Here is a 22080-nt window from a genome sequence, read left to right on the forward strand (position 1 = left end):
GATCAAACAATAAACACCAGATATTACAGCAAGCATATTATTAAAGATCCAAATACCACAACAGATAAATGCAGACTTTGCAAACAACAAATAGAAACAGTAGATCACATCACAAGTGGATGTACAATACTAGCAAATACAGAATACCCCAGAAGACATGACAATGTAGCAAAAATAATACATCAGCAACTTGCCATAAAACATAAACTAATAAAACAACACGTTCCCACATACAAGTATGCACCACAAAATGTACTGGAGAATGATGAACACAAATTATACTGGAACAGAACCATTATAACAGATAAAACACCACCACATAACAAACCTGACATCATACTCACCAATAAAAAGAAGAAATTAACACAACTAATCGAAATATCCATTCCCAATACAACAAATATACAGAAGAAAACAGGAGAAAAAATTGAAAAATACATCCAACTGGCTGAGGAAGTCAAGGACATGTGGCATCAGGATAAAATTGACATTATACCAATTATACTATAAACTACAGGAGTCATACCACACAATATCCACCAGTACATCAACGCAATACAGCTACATCCAAACATATATATATATATATCTAAAAACAAAGATGATGTGACTTACCAAATGAAAGTGCTGGCAGGTCGACAGACACACAAACGAACACAAACATACACACAAAATTCAAGCTTTCGCAACAGACTGTTGCCTCATCAGGAAAGAGGGAAGGAGAGGGAAAGACGAAAGGATGTGGGTTTTAAGGGAGAGGGTAAGGAGTCATTCCAGTCCCGGGAGCGGAAAGACTTACCTTCGGGGGGAAAAAGGACGGGTACTCACTCGCACACACACACATATCCATCCACACATATACAGACACAAGCAGACATATTATTATAACCATATATATATATATATATATATATATATATATATATATATATATATATATATATATATATATATGAATATAATAGAGGGAAACATTCCACGTGGGAAAAATATATTTAAAAAGAAAGATGATGAGACTTACCCAACAAAAGCGCTGGCAGGTCGATAGACACACAAATAAACACAAACATACACACAAAACTCAAGCTTTCGCAACAAACTGTTGCCTCATCAGGAAAGAGGGAAGGAGAGGGAAAGACGAAAGGATATGGGTTTTAAGGGAGAGGGTAAGGAGTCATTCCAATCCCGGGAGCGGAAAGACTTACCTTAGGGGGAAAAAAGGACAGGTATACACTCGCACACACACACATATCCATCCATACATACAAGACACAAGCAGACATTTGTAAAGGCCTTTACAAATGTCTGCTTGTGTCTTGTATGTATGGATGGATATGTGTGTGTGTGCGAGTGTATACCTGTCCTTTTTTCCCCCTAAGGTAAGTCTTTCCGCTCCCGGGATTGGAATGACTCCTTACCCTCTCCCTTAAAACCCATATCCTTTCGTCTTTCCCTCTCCTTCCCTCTTTCCTGATGAGGCAACAGTTTGTTGCGAAAGCTTGAGTTTTGTGTGTATGTTTGTGTTTATTTGTGTGTCTATCGACCTGCCAGCGCTTTTGTTGGGTAAGTCTCATCATCTTTCTTTTTAAATATATATATATATATATATATATATATATATACACCTAAAAACAAAGATGATGTGACTTACCAAATGAAAGTGCTGGCAGGTCGACAGACACACAAACGAACACAAACATACACACAAAATTCAAGCTTTCGCAACAAACTGTTGCCTCATCAGGAAAGGGGGAAGGAGAGGGAAAGACGAAAGGATGTGGGTTTTAAGGGAGAGGGTAAGGAGTCATTCCAGGCCCGGGAGTGGAAAGACTTACCTTATGGGGAAAAAAGGACGGGTATACACTCGCACACACACACATATCCATCCACACATATACAGACACAAGCAGACATATTGTCTTTAAATATGTCTGCTTGTGTCTGTATATGTGTGGATGGATATGTGTGTGTGTGCGAGTGTATACCCGTCCTTTTTTCCCCATAAGGTAAGTCTTTCCACTCCCGGGCCTGGAATGACTCCTTACCCTCTCCCTTAAAACCCACATCCTTTCGTCTTTCCCTCTCCTTCCCTCTTTCCTGATGAGGCAACAGTTTGTTGCGAAAGCTTGAATTTTGTGTGTATGTTTGTGTTCGTTTGTGTGTCTGTCGACCTGCCAGCACTTTCATTTGGTAAGTCACATCATCTTTGTTTTTAGGTATATTTTTCCTTCATGGAATGTTTCCTTCTATTATAACCATATATATATATATATATATATATATATATATATATATATATATAAAAAGAAAGATGATGAGACTTGCCAAACAAAAGCGCTGGCAGGTCGATAGACACACAAACAAACACAAACATACATTCCTTCTCCTTCCCTCTTTCCTGACGAGGCAACCGTTGGTTGCGAAAGCTAGATTTTGTGTGTATGTTTGTGTTTGTTTGTGTGTCTATCGACCTGCCAGCGCTTTTGTTTGGTAAGTCTCATCATCTTTCTTTTTAAATATATTTTTCCCACGTGGAATGTTTCCCCCTCTCTCTCTCTCTCTCTCTCTCTCTCTCTCTCTCTCTCTCTCTCTCTCTCTCTCTCATATATATATATATATATATATATATATATATATATATATATATATATATATATATATATATATATATATATATATAATAGAAGGAAACATTCCACGAAGGAAAAATATACCTAAAAACAAAGATGATGTGACTTACCAAATGAAAGTGCTGGCAGGTCGACAGACACACAAACGAACACAAACATACACACAAAATTCAAGCTTTCGCAACAAACTGTTGCCTCATCAGGAAAGAGGGAAGGAGAGGGAAAGACGAAAGGATGTGGGTTTTAAGGGAGAGGGAAAGGAGTCATTCCAGTCCCGGGAGTGGAAAGACTTACCTTAGGGGGGAAAAGGGATGGGTATACACTCGCGCACACACACAAATATCCATCCACACATATACAGACACAAGCAGACATATACATATATATATACAACTACAAAAATCTGTAATTATTGATACGTGTTCAATGACCCGAAAGTTCCTAAATGCAGTATAACATATACCGTACAGTTAAAAGGAAGTCACGCTTGATCAAGGTCCGCGTCACTGTCCATTTTTGACCAGACATAACGTCTCAGAATAGAAAGAAATAATAATAATAATAATAATAATTCCTTTGTACATAAATACAAGTAATTTATTTACATTCCTTTACATCGTGTTACTATAAGTGCATTTAATGCATCCGCATTTTATTTTCCAGTCATGCATACATGAGTTATGAGAGTTTAATATTTCCCTAGGGAGAAACAGAAAAACATTTACATCAGGATTTTAGTTTACGCGTTGCTGGCTTAACTATGCTTTGCTGCCGCCTGCTGCATTGGGGAGGGAACAAGGAATACTATTCTACTGGTTTATGGATTTCTAAGGAAATGCTATTTGTCCTTTCTTACGTCACTTATCAGGGAACTCCCTTTTCATGGAACTGAAACATATTGACGACTCATGTACTATATACCATTGTGTTGCTTATAATTGTTTACGTCTAGCTTTGTGTTTGTAACGCAAAAGTTTCTGCGTTAAGTCATGCTTACCTCTTTACGATTATGTGGAAATGTCATCTTTATATTCGCATGTGACGAGATATGAATGATTAGTTTTATTTGACATAACATGCCTCCGTCTTCAAATGCACTTTGTAGTCAGTAGGTATGGGTAAATGTTTTGTATTTGCACTGCGACGATGTATATTCTTATTCTTCATTTGATTCATGACCAAAATATGCCCATAGACATACTAACAACTAAATCATTTCCTTGAGGTGTGGCTTATTTTTTTCATTTGGTACCTATAACACCCGTCATAAATCTCTTCTTTTGCACAATGTCAATCCACTGTTTGCTGCAATATAAAAAAACTTATAACTAGCTTAAAAACTAATTGTGTTTTGTAGCTCATAGGCTACTCATATACTTGGTCATCACATTCGTTTGCAGACGTTTTTCATATTTCATTCTTATTGGCTTATGTATTTATCTACTTGCATTTGTATACCTTTTATTCATTTACCCTGCCAAGAAAGTTACTTTGACACCTCCTATGGTATCTTATCCTTTTGTTAGCTACCATGTCCTGTATGTTTCATTGTAATGATTTCTTTTAATTCTAGTTACAATGTATATATTTTAGTATTGGCGCAACTTCGCATATTGATATAAATGTAATATTATATTCCTTCGCTCCCTGATAGTAAATATAGTTGTTACATGTTATTATTTATTTTGAAATTGGGCTTAATACTTGTGCAGCTTTGCTTTTCTATTTGGTTGTGCCGCAAGTTACCCTGTTGCACTTGCGCAAGGTGAACGTCTCTTCCCTAGTACTGACGTAAACATGCATTGTTGAGCGCTCACAGCTGAGTCATACGCTGCTCCAGTTTGCATTTTGCTTCGTGTGAAGCTGTGTTTTTTCACTTCCTCCCAAACAAAGGTTTGTCTTTGCTTACAAAACAAGAAAATTGAGTTTATACACATTTCATTTAAAATACACATAATAAAATTTCTCACAAAACTGCTGTGACATTGTCAGTACTCGTGAAAAGCTTTAGTGAGGATGAAGACCTTTGTCTTGCTCTGTTCTTTCATATACTAATCTATAAGTTCCAGGATAAGGTATTTTTGCAATAATGTAGGGCCCTGAGTATAGTAATTGCCATTTTTTTGTTCAACTTACCGATCTTTGTCGATTTGGGATGTGTTCTCAAGAGGACTCATTGCCCTTCGAAAAAATGTGTAACTTGTTTTAACTTTTTGTTGTATATTCTCTTTCTGTACTCTGCTCTATTGTCTAGTGTAATTACTACTTGTTTGATTTTATCCTGTGAAATTAACTCTTTAGTAGGTAATTTTGGCATGGGTGATTTCCATTCATCAGTTTGCTTGGTGTTACTAAGTAGTTCATTAGGAGTGAAACTTGTGGGGGAGATTGTTTACTGTTTGCATAAATGGAGTCACTATTCAGTCCATTGTGAATGTTTATTATGAGCATAAGTCCTTATAAATCTATTGAATTCTTTAAACACCCTCTCCACGGGTCTTGCTTCTGGGTGGAAAACACTTACCAAGATGTGTTTAATGCCCTGTGTACTCATGAATGGTTTCCATTTTCTTCCTACGAAATAGGCTACATTGTCTGTTAACATGACTTTGGGTTTCCCTACTCTTTGTAAATAATCCTCTTCAGTTCTCCTTACGATGCTACTGGCTGTAGTGGTTTTGATAGCATAGAGTTTGATGTATTTTGTGAAAATATCATAAAGAGCTATTATGTATCCGACACCACCATTTTCTCTAGGATATTGTCCTACGATATCCAGAGAAACCATTTCCAGTGGAGCTTTGGTTAGTATGGGGTGTAGTTCTGTAAACTTTGACACACTGGATGGGTTTGTTCTTTGGCAAATAGCACAGTTTTTTGATATCTGTGAAACACATCGTCGTATATTAGGAAAGTAACAAAGTATGGAAATCTTGTCTGTTACTCTGTAGCATCCCCATTGTGTGTGTGTGTGTGTGTGTGTGTGTGTGTGTGTTTGATAAATTCATAGATATATTCCTCTGGAAGGCATACACATCAATGGTTAGAACTTCATGCTTCCGGTGAAACAAAACGCCTTAGCGTAACTGATACCATTTCTTTACCTTGTGGTTTGCATTCCGGTAAAGATTTTGTATTACCTTTTTCCACCTGTTGTCTTGCTGTTGAAATATTCCCATTTTTTTACAAAATTCTTTGTAATCTGATTTTTGTGTACTACTTTGCATCAATAATGTACGGATTTCTGAATCGTGCTCAGACAGTTCACTGAACCCTGCGGTAATCTGGATAATGCATCTGCAATAACATTCTGACTGCCCTTTATGTATATTATTTCAAAATTGAATTCCTGCAGGTACAAGCACCACCTCGCTAGTCTTCGTGTGTAACAGTTTACATGTTAAGAGAAAAGATAATGATTGGTGATCACAATAGACTTTAGTGTTTTTTAACCCCTTAGAAAATACTCGAATTTCTTAAACGCCTAAATTACTGTTAAACTTTCCAGTTCTGATATGGAATATGATCTTTCTGCCTCTGATAAAGTTCTGCTGACAAAGCTGATGACTTTGGTACGGTTTTTCCTTCTACTTCTTGTGTCTGGAACAAACATGCCCCCAGCCCTCAAGACAGTATCCATGCTTAAACAAAAGTCTTTGGACATGTCAGGATGACTCAAAATGTTCGGTAATATTAATGCATTTTTAATTTTGGTAAAGTCCTCCCGGCATCTCTCATCCCATAACCAAGGCTTATTCTTTCTCAACAGGTTAAGTAGGGCATCGCTATTCATAAGCTGTTGTGATATAAATTTTCGGAAAAAGGAAGTTAGTCCTAGATATGCTTTCAATTGTTTTCTGTTCCTTGGGGGTGGGCAATTATGTACAGCATCTAGTTTCTTTGGGTCTGGTAATATACCCTGTTCTGATATGTCCTAAAAATTTCACTTGTTCTTTTCCCAAGTTAGTTTTCTTTAGATTTGCTGTTACTCCGTACTTTGTAAATCTATGAAATACCTTTTCTGTTATACTGATGTGTTGTGCCCAAGTTGATGTGGCTATTAACATATCGCCAACATAAATGGTAACTTTACTGAGCAATTCAGGTCCTAAGACCCTGTCCAAGGCTGATACAAATGTGCCTGTGCTAATGTTTAAGTCAAAGGGTTGTGTTTAAGTCAAAGGGTTGAACTTGAAATTCATAACCCCTGCCATTGCAGACAAATGCTGTGTATTTTCTACTCTCTTCATGTAACTTTATTTGCCAGCAAGATTTTTTAAGGTCAAGGGTGCTGAAATATTTGGTGTTATGAAATTTTAGCCATTGTTCATCTAAATAACTGGCTTTTTGTTACTGGTAATAGGATTTTGTTTATGCTTCTAGCGTCTAAAACTGGACATACTGATGCATTGGGTTTGCTAACTGGTAGTATTGGGTTGCAATATGGAGAAAATGATGGCTGTATGATTCCCCATTTGCACATTCTATTGATTTCCTGCTTAACTGCTTCACGCTTTGCCCACGGTATAGGGTAAGACATAACATAAAATGTTTTGTGAGGATAGACATTAAGTTTATGTTCATAATTTTTGATTACTCCTGGATTCTTATTAAAAACATTTGCATATTCAAAAAGTCAGTCAGAAAGCTCTTGTTGTGTAGCATCTAGAATATTTGATTCATTCAATTTTTGTTCTACTAATTCCTGGTTAACTTCAGTGTCGGTCTTGTGTTAGTTATCCCACCTGTTCACAAAATACACGGTGGTATATGAATACTGTACAGTGACGGGGTTCTGGGTTTACTTTGTCATACCGCTCCAGTGTGGTAATCACGCTGATGGAAAATCTTTTGTCCTTCACAAAGAAATGGCACTTGCCATTACCTATGTCTATTTGAGTTTTGTAGGTTCTGAATGTGTCCATACCTATCAAGCAGTTGGCTATAAGTTTGTCTACTATTAAAAAATTACACTGCACAGAGAATTGTTCAATGTTCACAGTGATAAGAGCTTGGTGCTTTACTAATTTGGTTTTGCCGCATGTAGCGGTTTGTACTTCACAGTTTTGCACTGGCGGAATGGGAAATTCATTCAGTCTTCTTAATTCAGTGAAAAATGCTTCAGACATTAAATTAGTCATGGACGCTGTATCATGTATTAACTGTGTGTCTATACCAAAAATTTTCACTCTGATTACTACTCGTACTTGTTCTTCCAGTGTATTTTTCGCCGATTTTAGTTAATGTTGGTATAGATCATCTTTCATGTCTCCTTGTTCATCGAATTGTACGAAACATGTTTGCAAATCTGGTTTGCCCCCATCACTTACAAGGTCTATAGTATGGGGCTCAACTATGACCAGTTTGGGTTTTCCTGCGGTGTAGTCTGATCTACTTCGGTACACGGGACAACTTCTGTCAGTTGTACGGTGTGATTGTTTCTCCAATGTGTGTCATTTCCAGTTCGCAATGTGCTTTTTTGTGTGTTCATATGGCTGTTGTGAAATGTTGCGGTATTGTGGTTTTGCTGCGCAAAGGTTGGCTGCGGTACGGCGTGTTGTACGTTATTGTTGTTGCCACGCACCGGCCACCGATGCGGCTGACTGTTTCCATATACATGTGGTGCATAATTTTGAGAGGAGGGATTGAAATTAGCTTGGGGATGGTGATCGTTCCTGTTATACGGAAAGTTTTGTTTAAATCTCTTGTTCGTACCATTTCCATTCCCGTATCCATTACCATGATTAATGTATCCATGCAGTTGCCAGCTTTGCTGTGTGTTCGTGTCTGGCTTTTTGTATTGACCATTCAAGTTATATTGTTGTGGTGTTTGGCTGTGTGACGCCCTATTTGTTACTACTTTCTCTTCATATATTAGGTCGATTGAATCTAAAATGGATAGAAAATATTCTTTGGCGTGCTCAGGTGTAGTAATTAATTTTTCACGAATGTGTGATGGCAAACGACTTTCTAAAATATTTAAAACATCCACATGAGAAATAGGATTCTTCCAAAAACGTGTTTTGCTGAGATACTTCCCAAAATATCTTCGCAAGCTACCATATTTGCTATTAAAAGGGGCGGGTTAAAAACCTCGCCTAAATCTCTCCTGTACAGCTTCTGACCAATATTTGTCAAGAAATGGCCGTTCAAATTGTAAATATGTGGTACAACGCTCAGCTACCTCGGTCGCCCACAAAAGTACATCGCCTTGCATGTTCCCAACAACAAACCTGATCTTTTGTGCTTCCGTCCAGTTTCTAGGAAACACATGTCGAAAAGCTCCAATAAACACAACAGGATTCATCTTCTTACCTTCACTCATAAATGTTGGAAATTGACGGTGTCAGTAGACCTTTGTCAGCAAATATAGTGGAAAGCTGTGTGCATTTTGTGCTGTTTATATATCTGTCATAATTGTTTACATTTTTCGTAGTTACTGGTTCTGGTGTCATGCCATGTAAACTTACACTTGGTGGTCTGTCATTACTATTGGGATTGTTTGTAGGGTTTGCAGTGATCTGTGTGCATACATTACTTTTGTTTGCTGTGGCTGGCACTTTGTTTATGTTTACAACTTGTGTCTCTGTATCAGTTTCACCTAAGTAGTTGCGTATCCTGTGCTCTGTAGCTTGCAAATTGTTCACTTTGTCGATAATGTCATTTTCCTTTTGCTGAATAACTTTTTCAACTACATCATTCATTAATTTACATTCCTTCACTACCTTTTCCACGGCAGTACTGGTTTTGTCTAAAGTACCTCCTTCAGCTTTTGATATTATGTCAGATTAATTTTCATTAATTTTGTCTCTTTCCTTTTTGGCACAGACTGATTAGATTTCAAGTGATGCTACTTTTGAAGTGAGTTCATCTATCGCTGCTGGTATATTTGCGTAATCCTTGTGCAGTTTGTTTACTACAGTAGAGATGTTCTTTACTGTGGAAGTTAATTGTGTTTGTGTAGTTTCCAGGTTTGTGTGTGTGTGTGTGTATGTGTGTGTGTGTGTGTGTGTGTGTGTGTGTGTGTGTTTCATCGCTTTTATTTGCTACTCTACAGTATCATTCTGCTCGTTAAGAGTGTCTAATTTCTATTTTATACTCGTAATGTCATTGTTTACTTCAGAAAGTCCATCTTGTTTTAGCTGTTTCTCCGTGTCTTTAAATTTTACATTCATTTCCTCGCGAAAATTCTTTGCCAAATCACTGATCTGCTGTGTGACTGTATCCTGAAAATCTCTTAAAACTGGTTTTTGCTCTTGTTTTATGTGGTTGAATTTCGTGTGATGGGTGACAGTAAAGTGTCGTCAAAAATCATGATATCTGCGCTTTCTGTGTTTTCCTGTGTGAACAGAACGTTGCTCACAGAGATACGTGATGTAGTTTCATCTATTATCATCAACGTATCATTAAAGTTAGAGCTCTGTGAAAGCTCACTAGCACTTGTCATTTCCGTCATTTTCATCTCTGAACTATTTAATACGACTAATTGTGTACTGGTACTTCAGATGTTCTATCCTGCAGTTGTACGCCATCTTGGCTCATTGTGCTTTCGCCATTGTCAACAATAATAGAAACTGATTTTTGTGCCATTTTTGTTTGAATATTACAATTAAAATTTTTGGAAAACAGAAAATTTAAATATATTATTTTGTAAATTTAAACATGTGATTTACGTGTCAAGTGTTATTTATCAACTACTGTGATGCACAAAATGTTATGACACAAAATTTCTGAAAAATTCACTACAATGCATTTAGGAAAGAAAATTAAGAAAAGGTATTTCTAAGTATTATGCAGGAGATACTATCAAGCATAGCTAAGCAAGTGGTTGCGTAGTAATCCTACCTTTGCTGCGATGAAACAAACAGCGTATTTCCAAAATTTTCCACAAATTCCAGTTGCTACAGCTACAACTACAGCTACAGCTGCCTTTACTCATTATCAAAATGAGAAACAGGCACAAACAGAAATAACCATTGTTCTCTTTTGTCGTAGTCACTGTGTTTACAGCTCACTTAAATCAGAATTGAGATGCACACTTTAAGTAACCTAGTGTATTCAGATGGTTCATTTTAGTGACATGAAAAAACAATGAAGGTGACGAGATAAATCTTAAACTGGTGGTTTCACAATGTAGCAAGAGCATTGCCCATTGGAGACTGTTGTGTGAGAGTTATAGTACAAATCCAGCACACAGCTTAATTCTAGTTCCATTGTAAAGTAACCTATAAAGGAAAGATAAGGGTAGTATAATTTGATGTACTGAGATATAATCAGCTGGACTGAAAAAAATAACATCATGTGGAACAAAGTGGGTTGTCGAAGAATATATGGAAATAACAAAACAATGCATAAGTTGTCAAATTATGCAGAACTGTTTATAATGAAGAATCACCTAGATGTCAATTAAAGGTAAGAGGGAGGAGAACTCATATGTGATTGCATGGGATTTCCAGTTTTACTAAAAGAAATAAGAAACAAAAAAGCTGCTGGTTAAGTTTAAATTTTCAGTCAACTGAGCAAAGAGCTTAATCAAAGAAAGAGGGAAATATCTGTCAATATGGAGAAGGGAGAATGGTGCGATGATTTGACATTGATGGCACTAATGAGAAATAAAATAATAATAAATCAATGGAAATTCCAAGTTGGAATATCAACAATATTTGCACAACTTGACTAGAAGAAGGGATCGGTTGGTAGGACATGTTCTGAGGCATCAAGGATCACCAATTTAGTACTGGAGGGCAGCGTGGAGGGTAAAAATCGTAGAGGGAGACCAAGAGATGAATACACTAAGCAGATTCAGAACGATGTAGGCTGCAGTAGGTACTGTGAGATGAAGCAGCTTGCCCAGGATAGAGTAGCATGGAGAGCGGTATCAAACCAGTCTCAGGACTGAAGACTACAACACCACCACCACCACCACCACCACCAACAACAACAACAACAAGGAAAAAGATAGATTACTACTCACTGTAAACATAACACATTCAGTTGCAGACAGGCACAACAAAATGAATGTGCGTGAGTGCGTGCACATTTATTTCTTTGAAGAACGCTTTGGTCAAAAACTAAATGTGTATCAATCTTTTTGTTTTGCCTGTCTGCAACTCAACATAATAATAAATTTTCAGATATGGAAATTGGTTATTAAAAACTGAAATTAAGGCTACTGGTTTTTGAAGAACAGTTCATGAGCTGCCTAGAGAGATGAGGCTGTTCATGTAATGCTTAGGATTTGGAAATATTACTTTGATAGTTAAATGAAGTTCATGGTAGTCATATAGAAGATGAAGTGGATCTGAAGAAAATAAGTTGTTAGGTAACTTGTACAGGGGACAGAATAACCCTGGCCCTGAAAGTATTTACGATAAGAGTGATGCAGGATTTACCCTTATTAATCAACATTACATATTGTTGTAAGTGACCTCTTGATGCAGCACTGTGCTTCATCTATCAAACTTTGCAACATAGACATACTTAGCAACTCGGCTTGAGGGATAGCAGCAGTAGTGCAACATAGACATACTTAGCAACTCGGCTTGAGGGATAGCAGCAGTAGCACTTTTCAGTGCTCTGCTGTAAGTTTTCCGGTGTGTGGAATTGAGTACACATCACCCTTCAATTTGCCATGCACATAAAAATCATTGAGAGAAATAAGGTGATAGATGCGGCCAGGAGATTGTGCTGTCTCTGTTGGTTGTCCTCTCCTCACCAAAAACCTCATGCCCTTATGTCAACATTGTCAAGGTAGTGTATGATGTTACTCAATCTTGCTGAAAATAGCTATTCAGTTGTTAATCTTGTGTGACTTGATCCACATATGGATTAATTTCTTGACATACAGGTTAGCATTAACCAGAACTCATCCGAAGAAATGAAAGACTTAGGATCCATTAAGTCCTGATTCCACTTCAGTCAGAACCCGCCAGCAGAATTAAACACCTGAAAGTAAAGTTTGTCTAGATGCATTAACTCGTAAATGACAATAAATTTGTAAGACTATAGATGCAGAGGTTTTCTTTTTTATAATGTTAGGACTTGATCATCTCTTAATTCCCACGTGCACAATTAAAGGGCATAGAGATTTTGTTGGGCTTTGGTTCAGGCTTTCCTTCATTCAAGCACTGTTTTGCTAATGTTACTCTTTTCGAACAGTTAGTTTTTATTTGCTACAGAGTCTGTTTTCTATCATTTTGCCACTAAATTTTGAACTGGAGACTTAGATGGAGGTTTTGCCAAAACACTTAGATGGAGGTTTTGCCAAAACACTTAGATGGAGGTTTTGCCAAAACACTTAGATGGAGGTTTTGCCAAAACACTTAGATGGAGGTTTTGCCAAAACACTTAGATGGAGGTTTTGCCAAAACACTTAGTTTTTAACTCTTGCCCCAACAAATCTGCAAGTTTCCCTCAAATTGTGCTTTGCTTAGCACTCTGTATTGAAAACTTGTCATTTTATTGTGAGCACCATTTTGTGCTGCATTGAGCAGGTCACTAAACACATATGCTCCTCTCACTCACTAAAACTTAACGAGACAGTGAAGTTGTCGAGAAGTGTGGAGGGAGATCTGAAAGTGCAGACATGTGATAGCAACCAAGTGATGCATCTAAATCTCTGTTTCAAGCACTTTGTTATGGGTAGCTCTCTAGTTCATTAACAGTGGTCAGTTATGCATCACTCTTCTGTGTAAATTTTTTGGACCAGGTTTATTTTGCCCAAATTGTTTTTTATGCAACTAAAAAATAAAAACTGGAGAAGGAATTGAAGAGAATTAAGCTTTAGGTGAAAGTAGGAGAAGCCATTTCACTGACATTGGCAAACAGTTTAGCAGCAGTAGTCAAGAAAAATATTTTTTCAGCATTATCACTGGAATGCAGTGGTGGGTGAAGGAGAAGATGAAGATACAGTAGGAAAATTTGGATTAGGAATAAGAACTGAGAGAGGTGAATGACTAATTAGTATCTGTAAAGAAAATTCATTAGCGGTGAGTAACACATTATTTGAACACCACAAAAGGAGACCTTACACATGGATATCAGATTTGAATAGGGAAAGATATCAGTTGGACTACATCCTGATAAAAAAAATGTTTAGGAACTGTATGAAGAATGCCAAAGCTTATTGAGTAGCGGATATAAATTCAGACCACAACCTACTAGTGGGAGAAATAAAAGTGAAGTTGAAAAAAGTCTGGAGAGGTAAAGCAAAAGAAAGACTAAACATAGAAAGATTCAAAGAGGTAGGAAAGGCATCAGATTTATGGAAAAATGGGAAAGAGGTAGTGTTGATGGGTGTTAATGACAAATGGATAAAAATGAGGGAAGAACTCATGGACTCTGCCAAAGAAGTACTAGGAATTAGAGTATCCCAAAGTACTAGGAAAGAATGGTAAACAGAAAACATATTGAAAAATACGGAGAGCAGAGAAAGTGGAAAAATGTAGAAACTGAAGAGGACAAAAAGAGGTACAGAAAACTGAACAATGAATTAAGAAGAGAAACTGAAGAAGCAATGGAAAAATGGATCAAACAAAAATGCGATGGAATAGAGAAAATGGAGAAAGAGGGAAAGTATGAAATGATGTATAGACTGGCTACTGAGATAGTTTTTGAATGTAAAAGAAAGAGGAATAACATGGAAGAGCTGATGGTACTCTAGCAGAACCACAGGAGGTTTTGAACAGATGGCAAGAATACATTGGATGTCTGTATAAGGGGGATGAAATAAAAAACGAAATAGGAGCAATATGTGTCAGAAGTTGGAAAGGGATTCACCATCTTGGAAGTAGAAGTAGAAAAGGCATTGAAGCAGATGAAGAATAGGAAGGCAGGTGGAAGTGATGATTTGTCGGCAGAACTGTTAAAGAGTCTGGGAAACATGACAAGAAAAGAAATAATCTACCTCTGTAACTAGATATGACAAAGGGGAATGGCCTGAGGACTTCCCTGCAACATTTATGATACCAATAGAGAAAAAGAGAAACGCTAAAAAAATGTGAAGAGCTTAGGATCGTCAGTCTAATTTCTCATGCAGCTAAAGTCTTGCTGAGTGTTGAATAGAAGGCTATATGGCTAGCTGGATAGAGGGATTGCAGAGGAGCAGTTCGGATTTAGAAGAGGAAAAGGAACAAGAGATGCTATAGGTCTGTTAAGAGCTATAGGGGAAAGATGTATGGAAAAAGGTAGAGAAATCGTTGCTGTTTTTAGAAAAGTCTTTTGACAGAGCTCAGTGGGACAAGCTGATAGGTATTTTGAAGAGGAAAGGAGTAGATTGGAAAGAGAGACGACTGATTCAGAATCCATATTTACATCAGAAAGTAAGGATAAGGATTGGAAATGAATTGTCAGAAGGAAGCAGCATTGGACGAGGTGTTAGACAAGGTTTTTGCCTTTCCCCACTGTTGTTTAACGCATACCTTGATGAGATTATGTGCAAAAGGATTAAATGGGAAAAGAGGAATATGTATTGGTGGGAAGAGCATAGAATATATAAGATTTGCTGATGACATGGTGTTAGTGGCAGAAAGTGAGCGGACAGTGAATAACATGCTGAAAGATCTGAATGAAGCTTGTGTGGAATATGGGATACAAATAAACACAGCAGTAACAGAGAGTATAGTTATCAGTACTAGATGCAGACTGTCCAATATTAAAATAGGACACTCTACCATTAGCCAAGTAAGTGCATTTAAAATCTTGGAAGCACAGTAACTGAAGACTGAGATGTCACCAGGAGTTGAAAACTCGAATTGCCATAGCGAAGGAGGCAGCATTCAACAGAAAGAGGAGACACTTATGTGGCAAGTTAGATGAAGGTGTAAGGAAAAGGCTGGCAAATGTTTTGTCTGGAGTGTGGCAGTATATGGGGCAGCAACATGGATGCTGAGACGAAAGGATGAAAGGAGGTTAGGAGCATTTGAGATGTGGATGTGGAGGAGAATGGCGAGAATAAGTTGGATGGAAAGAGTGAGAATGAGTAATTAAAGAGTATTGGAAAAGGTTGGTGAGATGATGTCTGCTGAAGGTTGTAAGAGAAAGGAAAGAGAACTCATTGGGACATTGTTTGAGAAGGGAGTGCTTGCTTGCAAATGCTTCGGAAGGATTGGTTTGTGGGAGAAGACTGAGAGGGAGGAGGAGATACAAGATGATAGATAACATAAAGGGAAGAGGAAATTATGCAGACTTGAAGAGGATGGCAGAAGACTGGACAGCCTGGAGAACTACCATGTGAAAAGCTGCTTTTTGTCAGGATTATGACGATGACGATGACGATGATGATGATGATGATGATGATGATGATTAGAAAGATAAACTATGCAGGATTTCATGATATGGTATAATTAACTGGTAAGAAAGCAGTGTAATATGTTGTGGAAATTGACAGTCTTTGAAAAATATTATGCAAAAATAAAGGGTAGCAAGATGTATGTAGTGGCCATAAGGTGAAAGAGGAAGATGATAAAATATTCTGTGTGTCCTTTTAGCACTTAAAGCTTAGTGAAGTGTTTTAAGATGTGAAGTTGTTTGTTGCTGAAACAATGACAGCAAGCAGATGCAAAGAAGAACATATGGCAACTTTAGAGGTGATAGGCCTCTGATGAAAGGTAAAATTTTTTAGAAGTGATGGTACTATAAAGTGAGAAGAGAAAAGCTAGCCCACATCGGGCAGTCTCAATGTGTACTTACATCCTGTTGGTGCACGTGTTGTGTTGTAGTAGGAAAATGTTATCGTACCAATGAGACGTACTGTACTCCAGATTGGAAATTAATCAGTTAAACATTATAAACCTAAGTATAGAAAACTGACAGTGATTGTGAAATGTATAGTGATTTGACCTGGAGCCCTAGACATAGTCCGAAGGAGATGTTAGCATTGTTGTGCAAGTAGTGCATGGTCAAAGTGTCTGGTTGTCACTCGTTTAAACTGAGTTTGGTTCCACCATTTGGCGAATTTTTTTTATGTCTCCACTGTGTAAGGTGCCAATGGCCAGTCCGGTAGCTTCTCTTGTCTTGATGAGTAAAACACTGATGGATATTATTTGTAGTCTTTAAGAGAAATATTGTAATATGGGCAAAAGAAAATTATATCAAAAAACTAAAAAAAAAATTAAACAGAATTTATCCAAATTATTTTAAGGGCATTCATTGTATAGCAATGGGAGAATGTTCTTATGTTGAGGAGTAACTGATTTCAGATCAGTCATAAATCTAGCAAAATTATTTCTTGTGCTAAGCTCATATTTCAGAGGTAAGATAGAGTAATTACTTAAATAATTATTTGATTATTTGGGACAAATGAAACTGGTCAGGATTTACTTTTTGTGACATTGAGCACTTGAATGTAAGTGCCAAACTCACCAACAATCCTTTTGCCCTTTCATTCAAGAACACTAAAATTCATTATCACTCCAAATTTTGGAAAGTCAGATCCAAATTAAGTTGCTAAATAGAAAGTTTTGTCTGTGTGCATAAAACTATTCAGTAGCAGGCAGAATGAGAAAGAAGATCCAGAAGGAAAAATCGTTAAGAGAAAACACATTTAAAAATGAGCTCATAAATTTTGCTCTCAGTCAAATTGCAAGTATGCTGGAAAAAATAACTGCAGCTATTCAGAGTAATGGGTCTGAATAAGACATCTAATTCTGTCAGACAATGTTTATTAAAATCCAGTTAGGTGTCGGTAACTATCCAAAAGAGATAATCAGGTATAAAACTGTACAAACTTCCAGTTGGCTGGGAAAGTGTAGAATATAGTTTTCCAGTGATTCATTTCACCATAGCCTTCAAAGGAAAATTGAGCTTGATAATGTCAGTGGTCTGTCGGTACAAAACTGCAGACACCAAATGATTGAATGCTCTACTCTTTCCCTTTCTGCAAGTACAATTTAATTTGAGAAAATGACTATGTTCTGATTTGATATTGCTTTTAATTTACCCAAAAGACGCTATCATTACCTAAAATTATTTGAATGTAGAGGAAAGGTGCTAGTTATGGGAGAGTACAGTAACCTGAGAAAGGTAAATTCTGACCAAAGTCCTGAGCTCTGTTGGGAGGTATCGGAACTTAATTTTCACAGTTCCTGAAGCATGGAGAAGTGACAATGAGACCATTATGGAGCTGGATATTTTCAGGAATCCTTCATTTTAAAAGTGTCGACTTTCAAGTTTGAGTGTGTGTGCGTGCTTTTGATATCTGAGGTTGAGTAACTGTTGCAACAATATTTTTATGGTTATATTCATTACAAAGTACTCTTTCATTCACTATAATGAATTGTCCTTCAAACTGAACAGCATAACTCGGGCTTTGTTTCTAGCAAAAGATAGTACCTTAATACATGACTATCACATATTAGGACTCAGTGCATCATTTGATGTTCATCTTGCCACCCTAGTAGCTGGCATCAGACTCATACTTATTCTAAGTGATTTGACAATTTCGTGAACTTCATGAAGCTGTCTGATGATTGTAGTCGTCAAGTAATACACAATACAGTACTGGTCCAAATAACACAAATATGGCTTTATTCATGCTCCTCTGAACAATAACAGAAAACACACTCTTGGATCCCCAGTAACGAGACACAGAATTCTGATGAATGGTACACAGGAAGGACAGAAGAGTCAGTTGCCGCTGCTCCATGCTTATAGATGGGCGACTCGCTGGCAAACGATGCAGCAGAGACCGCACCACATGCACCGCTCCCACAGGTGGCCTCCAGTGGCCGGACCATGCTGATACAGTTGGCGGCCAATTTAAACACACACACGTGCGCACACGCACACGCGCGCACACACACACACACACACACACACACACACACACACACACACACACACACACACGTGCACGCAGGCACACTTATGGGGCAACACTATACTTGGTACATTCAGACTAACGTGCACTAGTTATAGGATACAGCAGTGATGAACCTGTTGTGCTAATACTTGATGGGCAACATACCACATTTGTATGAGAAACAAAGCAAGAGAAAACTGCATCCAGATCATCTACTTATCACCCCATTCTACACATAAAATACAGCATCTTGTGTGGAATTCATGGGACCATTTAAAGCGCACTATCCCCAATAAATAGAAATGTGGAGCATGAACAACCCAGGTCAAGTAGCAACCTCATTTTTTGTTACAAGGTTGTTTAGTGTGATCTACTTGAGCAGTAACAATGGAAAATGCAATAAATGATTTCTGGAACACGAGTCTCTTCCCAAGTAACAGGCATATACTTAGGGACAACAGTTTTGCAAAGACCATGTGTTTGACATACAATATGAAAACAGTGGAGTAAATGAGTCCAATTGGCATCTGGCCAGCTCCCAAAATCAGCAAGCCACATAAAGATCAAACAGGTCCAGTAAAATCAGGGTGTTCTGAATATGTTAGGTAACTAACCTCTCCAGACAGGGAATGTTTGAAACAATTCAGAGACAAAAGCTGTAGTGAAATCGAAGGACACAAGCAAATCTCTTTTTTAAGAAAGAAAAAGAGAACAATGCAGGAATTTTTTTTTTTCGTTATTTGTAGTGTGGTACAAATTTGAGGACGCGCAATCTGAAGAAGACACTGACTGCAAATTCTGCAGTGCTCATTTCTCTGAAGACTAACAGAGAAATGGACACAGTGCATGGAGCACTATCCTTGAGCTCCCGAAGAATGTTAACTTCAGAAACAAATTTGTATGTCCTGACTGGAGGAGAGGAGGAAAGATGCTCGAAAAAAAATACGAAGTTTACCTTTATACATCTATGGAAGTAATTGCAAGATACATCTGAAAACTTGCATGTAATAGCTTAGTAATACAGCATCTTAGAATATAAAATGTTACTCTCCTCGTGCTTCCCAGTAGTTACAGATTGAGGGCAAAATTGACAATATTTCTCAGTGCCAAAAGTTACTATATTTGACCCACTTCCACAAAAAATTCTTCTACAAATGCTTTTAAACTGTTTCTGTTAGGAAGACCATGTTCTAAAACACCTAAAAATTATATTTGGTTGTGCAGTGTGACAAGATGGAGGTGCATTGAAAATGGGGCGCATATTCTGCTGGTACTCAAATCTGACAGCTTTTGTTATGTTCTCTGGGGAAGGCCATATCAAGTCTTGACGACTAGGAAGTGAGAAGTCTGGATAACTCAAAAAATTTCAAAGTGTTTGTCACAACTCATCATTACATATATTGGCCTATTTTTCTGCTATAACTACAGAATCAAATTGGTTATAAACATTCAGATTTTGACTGTGCGTTATCAGGGCAGTGAAGATCATGATGGTAAAATTGTTACATAATAGCTGCAGCACACATCGTGTAAGCAGCCTGTGTGTTTTACACACTGTCACATTCTGTAAAATTTGTTGAAGTTCACTGCAGGTTTTCGTGACATTTTTTGGAATGGGCTTATGCTATAGAGAATTATTAGTATGTCTTTTCATTGTGTAATGCTGTTTATGTGCTACTTTAATTCTGGTGTAAGGTATAATGTGTACTTTGTGTTAGCATACTTTTCAATTAATATTCATGGAAGATTGTGTAAATGTTGTTCTGTACAAGATGGCTTGACCACTGCTGGTTCCTTTAAAAGTGAGAAAGCAAGTATCCCCATCGAGTAGAGGCCATGTCGGATAACTGTGCAACAGAAGTCACAGGCAAGTTACTTTACGACAGGTTTCCAAATCTGATATGGTTTTCTTGACACACAATCCCAAGCTGCTAATACAATTCTATAATCATCAGAGGCCAAAGGTGGAAGAGGTGTCTTTTAAAATCCTAAGCTACTTGATTTTTTTCTACAGGTTTCATTAATTTGCTGTAGAATGTCATGAGGAAATCTGTACTGCCGGCCATATTGTCACTCATGGTATTGTGTAGGAAGAAATTTTAATGAGACAGAACAAAAAATTAAAGTTTTCAAATGTGATTACGGCTTATTATTAGAGCCACAAAAAGAGAGAACAGTTATTTTTATTGGATTCCATATTCCATTTCATTTTTTATGAAAAGAAATTTGTAGAACTGGGAGCTGCAAAAAAAAAAAGAAAACCTTACTTGTAGTTTTTCTGTCTCAAGCTCATTTCCAAGTCATTGGGACTTCTGATATTATTTTCCTGAGAGTACTAAACAATTGTAGAACATAATGAAAGATATTAGATTTGAGTACCGGGGGCATATTTTTTTTTCCAGTGCACTTTCACCTTGTTTTTAGGGCCTTATATGCTCCCATTGGAAAACCAAGTATAAGGTTTTAAGTTGTTTAGAATGTAATCTTTCTAATTAAAATGGTTTGAGTGTTTGCAGAAGAAGAATTTTTGTGAAAGTGCACTAAAAATATCTATTTTTCAAAGTTTTGGAAAAATATTCTGGTTTGTCCTAAATTTATAAACTATTGGAAACCTGTAGGAGAATTAAATTTTATTTTGTAAGATCTTATATTGGTAATTTATTAGAATGCATGTTTTCAGGTATATCACACAATTACTTGCGGAGATATAAAAAGCTTAACTTCAGGTTAGTGTGTCTTTTTTGGGCAGCTTTGCTTCAAATTATCAAAATGCAAATTTCTCAGGAAATCTTCTTTTTATTCCTTTGCTTAAGACAGCACAATTTTTTTTACAAGATGACCTAGTCATGCTTCTTTCAAGAAAATATTACTGAAGGTATTATGTCTTAAAGCTGCTGAAAACTCATGGTTGCACTGTTGATAGCTGCACTATGTGGTCAAACAAATGCCTAGATCTCCACAAGTATTAAATTGGCAAAAGTAAAAATTCACCAGTATTTACTGGGAACATGTGCGAATTCTCACACACAATTTCTGCAAAACCCATGATGGTCATGCAAGAACTTTTCTGAAAAGGTGTACAGTTAAATTTTCATGTACATTTCTCTACCATTCTTCATTGCTATTAATACAATCAGCTTTGTGTTGTCTTCTCTATGGTAAGAGAAATTAGTTTGTTAACCCCAAAAAAGATATTTGGCTGCAAACCTACTGTTTCAAAAGGTGGTTGTCTCAACAGTTTCATTGTATTTATTTAGTAATGTCAGCTTTATTTGTGACAGGTAATGGGAGAAGGCTCTCGCCGCATAGTTACATTGGCACACAGAGCTCAAATAAGACGATTTACTTCAGATCTTCTACGTGTCCTTAAGTCGCAAGCTAGCAAGCAAGCTTTGGTGTCAGAGTTACCAGCACATTTTTCACGTACCTTAGGACGACCATTTGCTGTACAAGATTATGGTGTATGTGAGCTCGAAGATCTACTCAGTGAAGTTGCAGAAAATGTCATTGTTATGCAGCAGTCAGCAGATGGAGAGGCAACAGTTGCACTTCCTAGAAGAGACCAGACACCTGAAGAAATTAAAAGAACTAAACAATTTGCTGCAGAGGTATGTGACAACCTTTATTAGGTACTGAAATTTGCTTTGGATT

The 22080-nt window shown here is 37.2% G+C and overlaps 1 protein-coding gene across 1 annotated transcript in view; it reads left to right on the top strand.

The window, feature by feature from the left end:
• Positions 1-22080, top strand: part of LOC126162977 (meiosis regulator and mRNA stability factor 1) — a 231384-nt gene that overhangs the window by 142873 nt on the left and 66431 nt on the right. Inside the window, exon 19 of the mRNA XM_049919825.1 lies at positions 21711-22037. Within this exon, the coding sequence (XP_049775782.1) occupies positions 21711-22037 (327 nt within the window). The remainder of the gene's footprint in view (positions 1-21710; positions 22038-22080) is intronic.

The sequence above is a fragment of the Schistocerca cancellata genome, chromosome 2 (genome assembly GCF_023864275.1).
Source record: "Schistocerca cancellata isolate TAMUIC-IGC-003103 chromosome 2, iqSchCanc2.1, whole genome shotgun sequence".
NCBI classification, from domain to species: domain Eukaryota; kingdom Metazoa; phylum Arthropoda; class Insecta; order Orthoptera; family Acrididae; genus Schistocerca; species Schistocerca cancellata.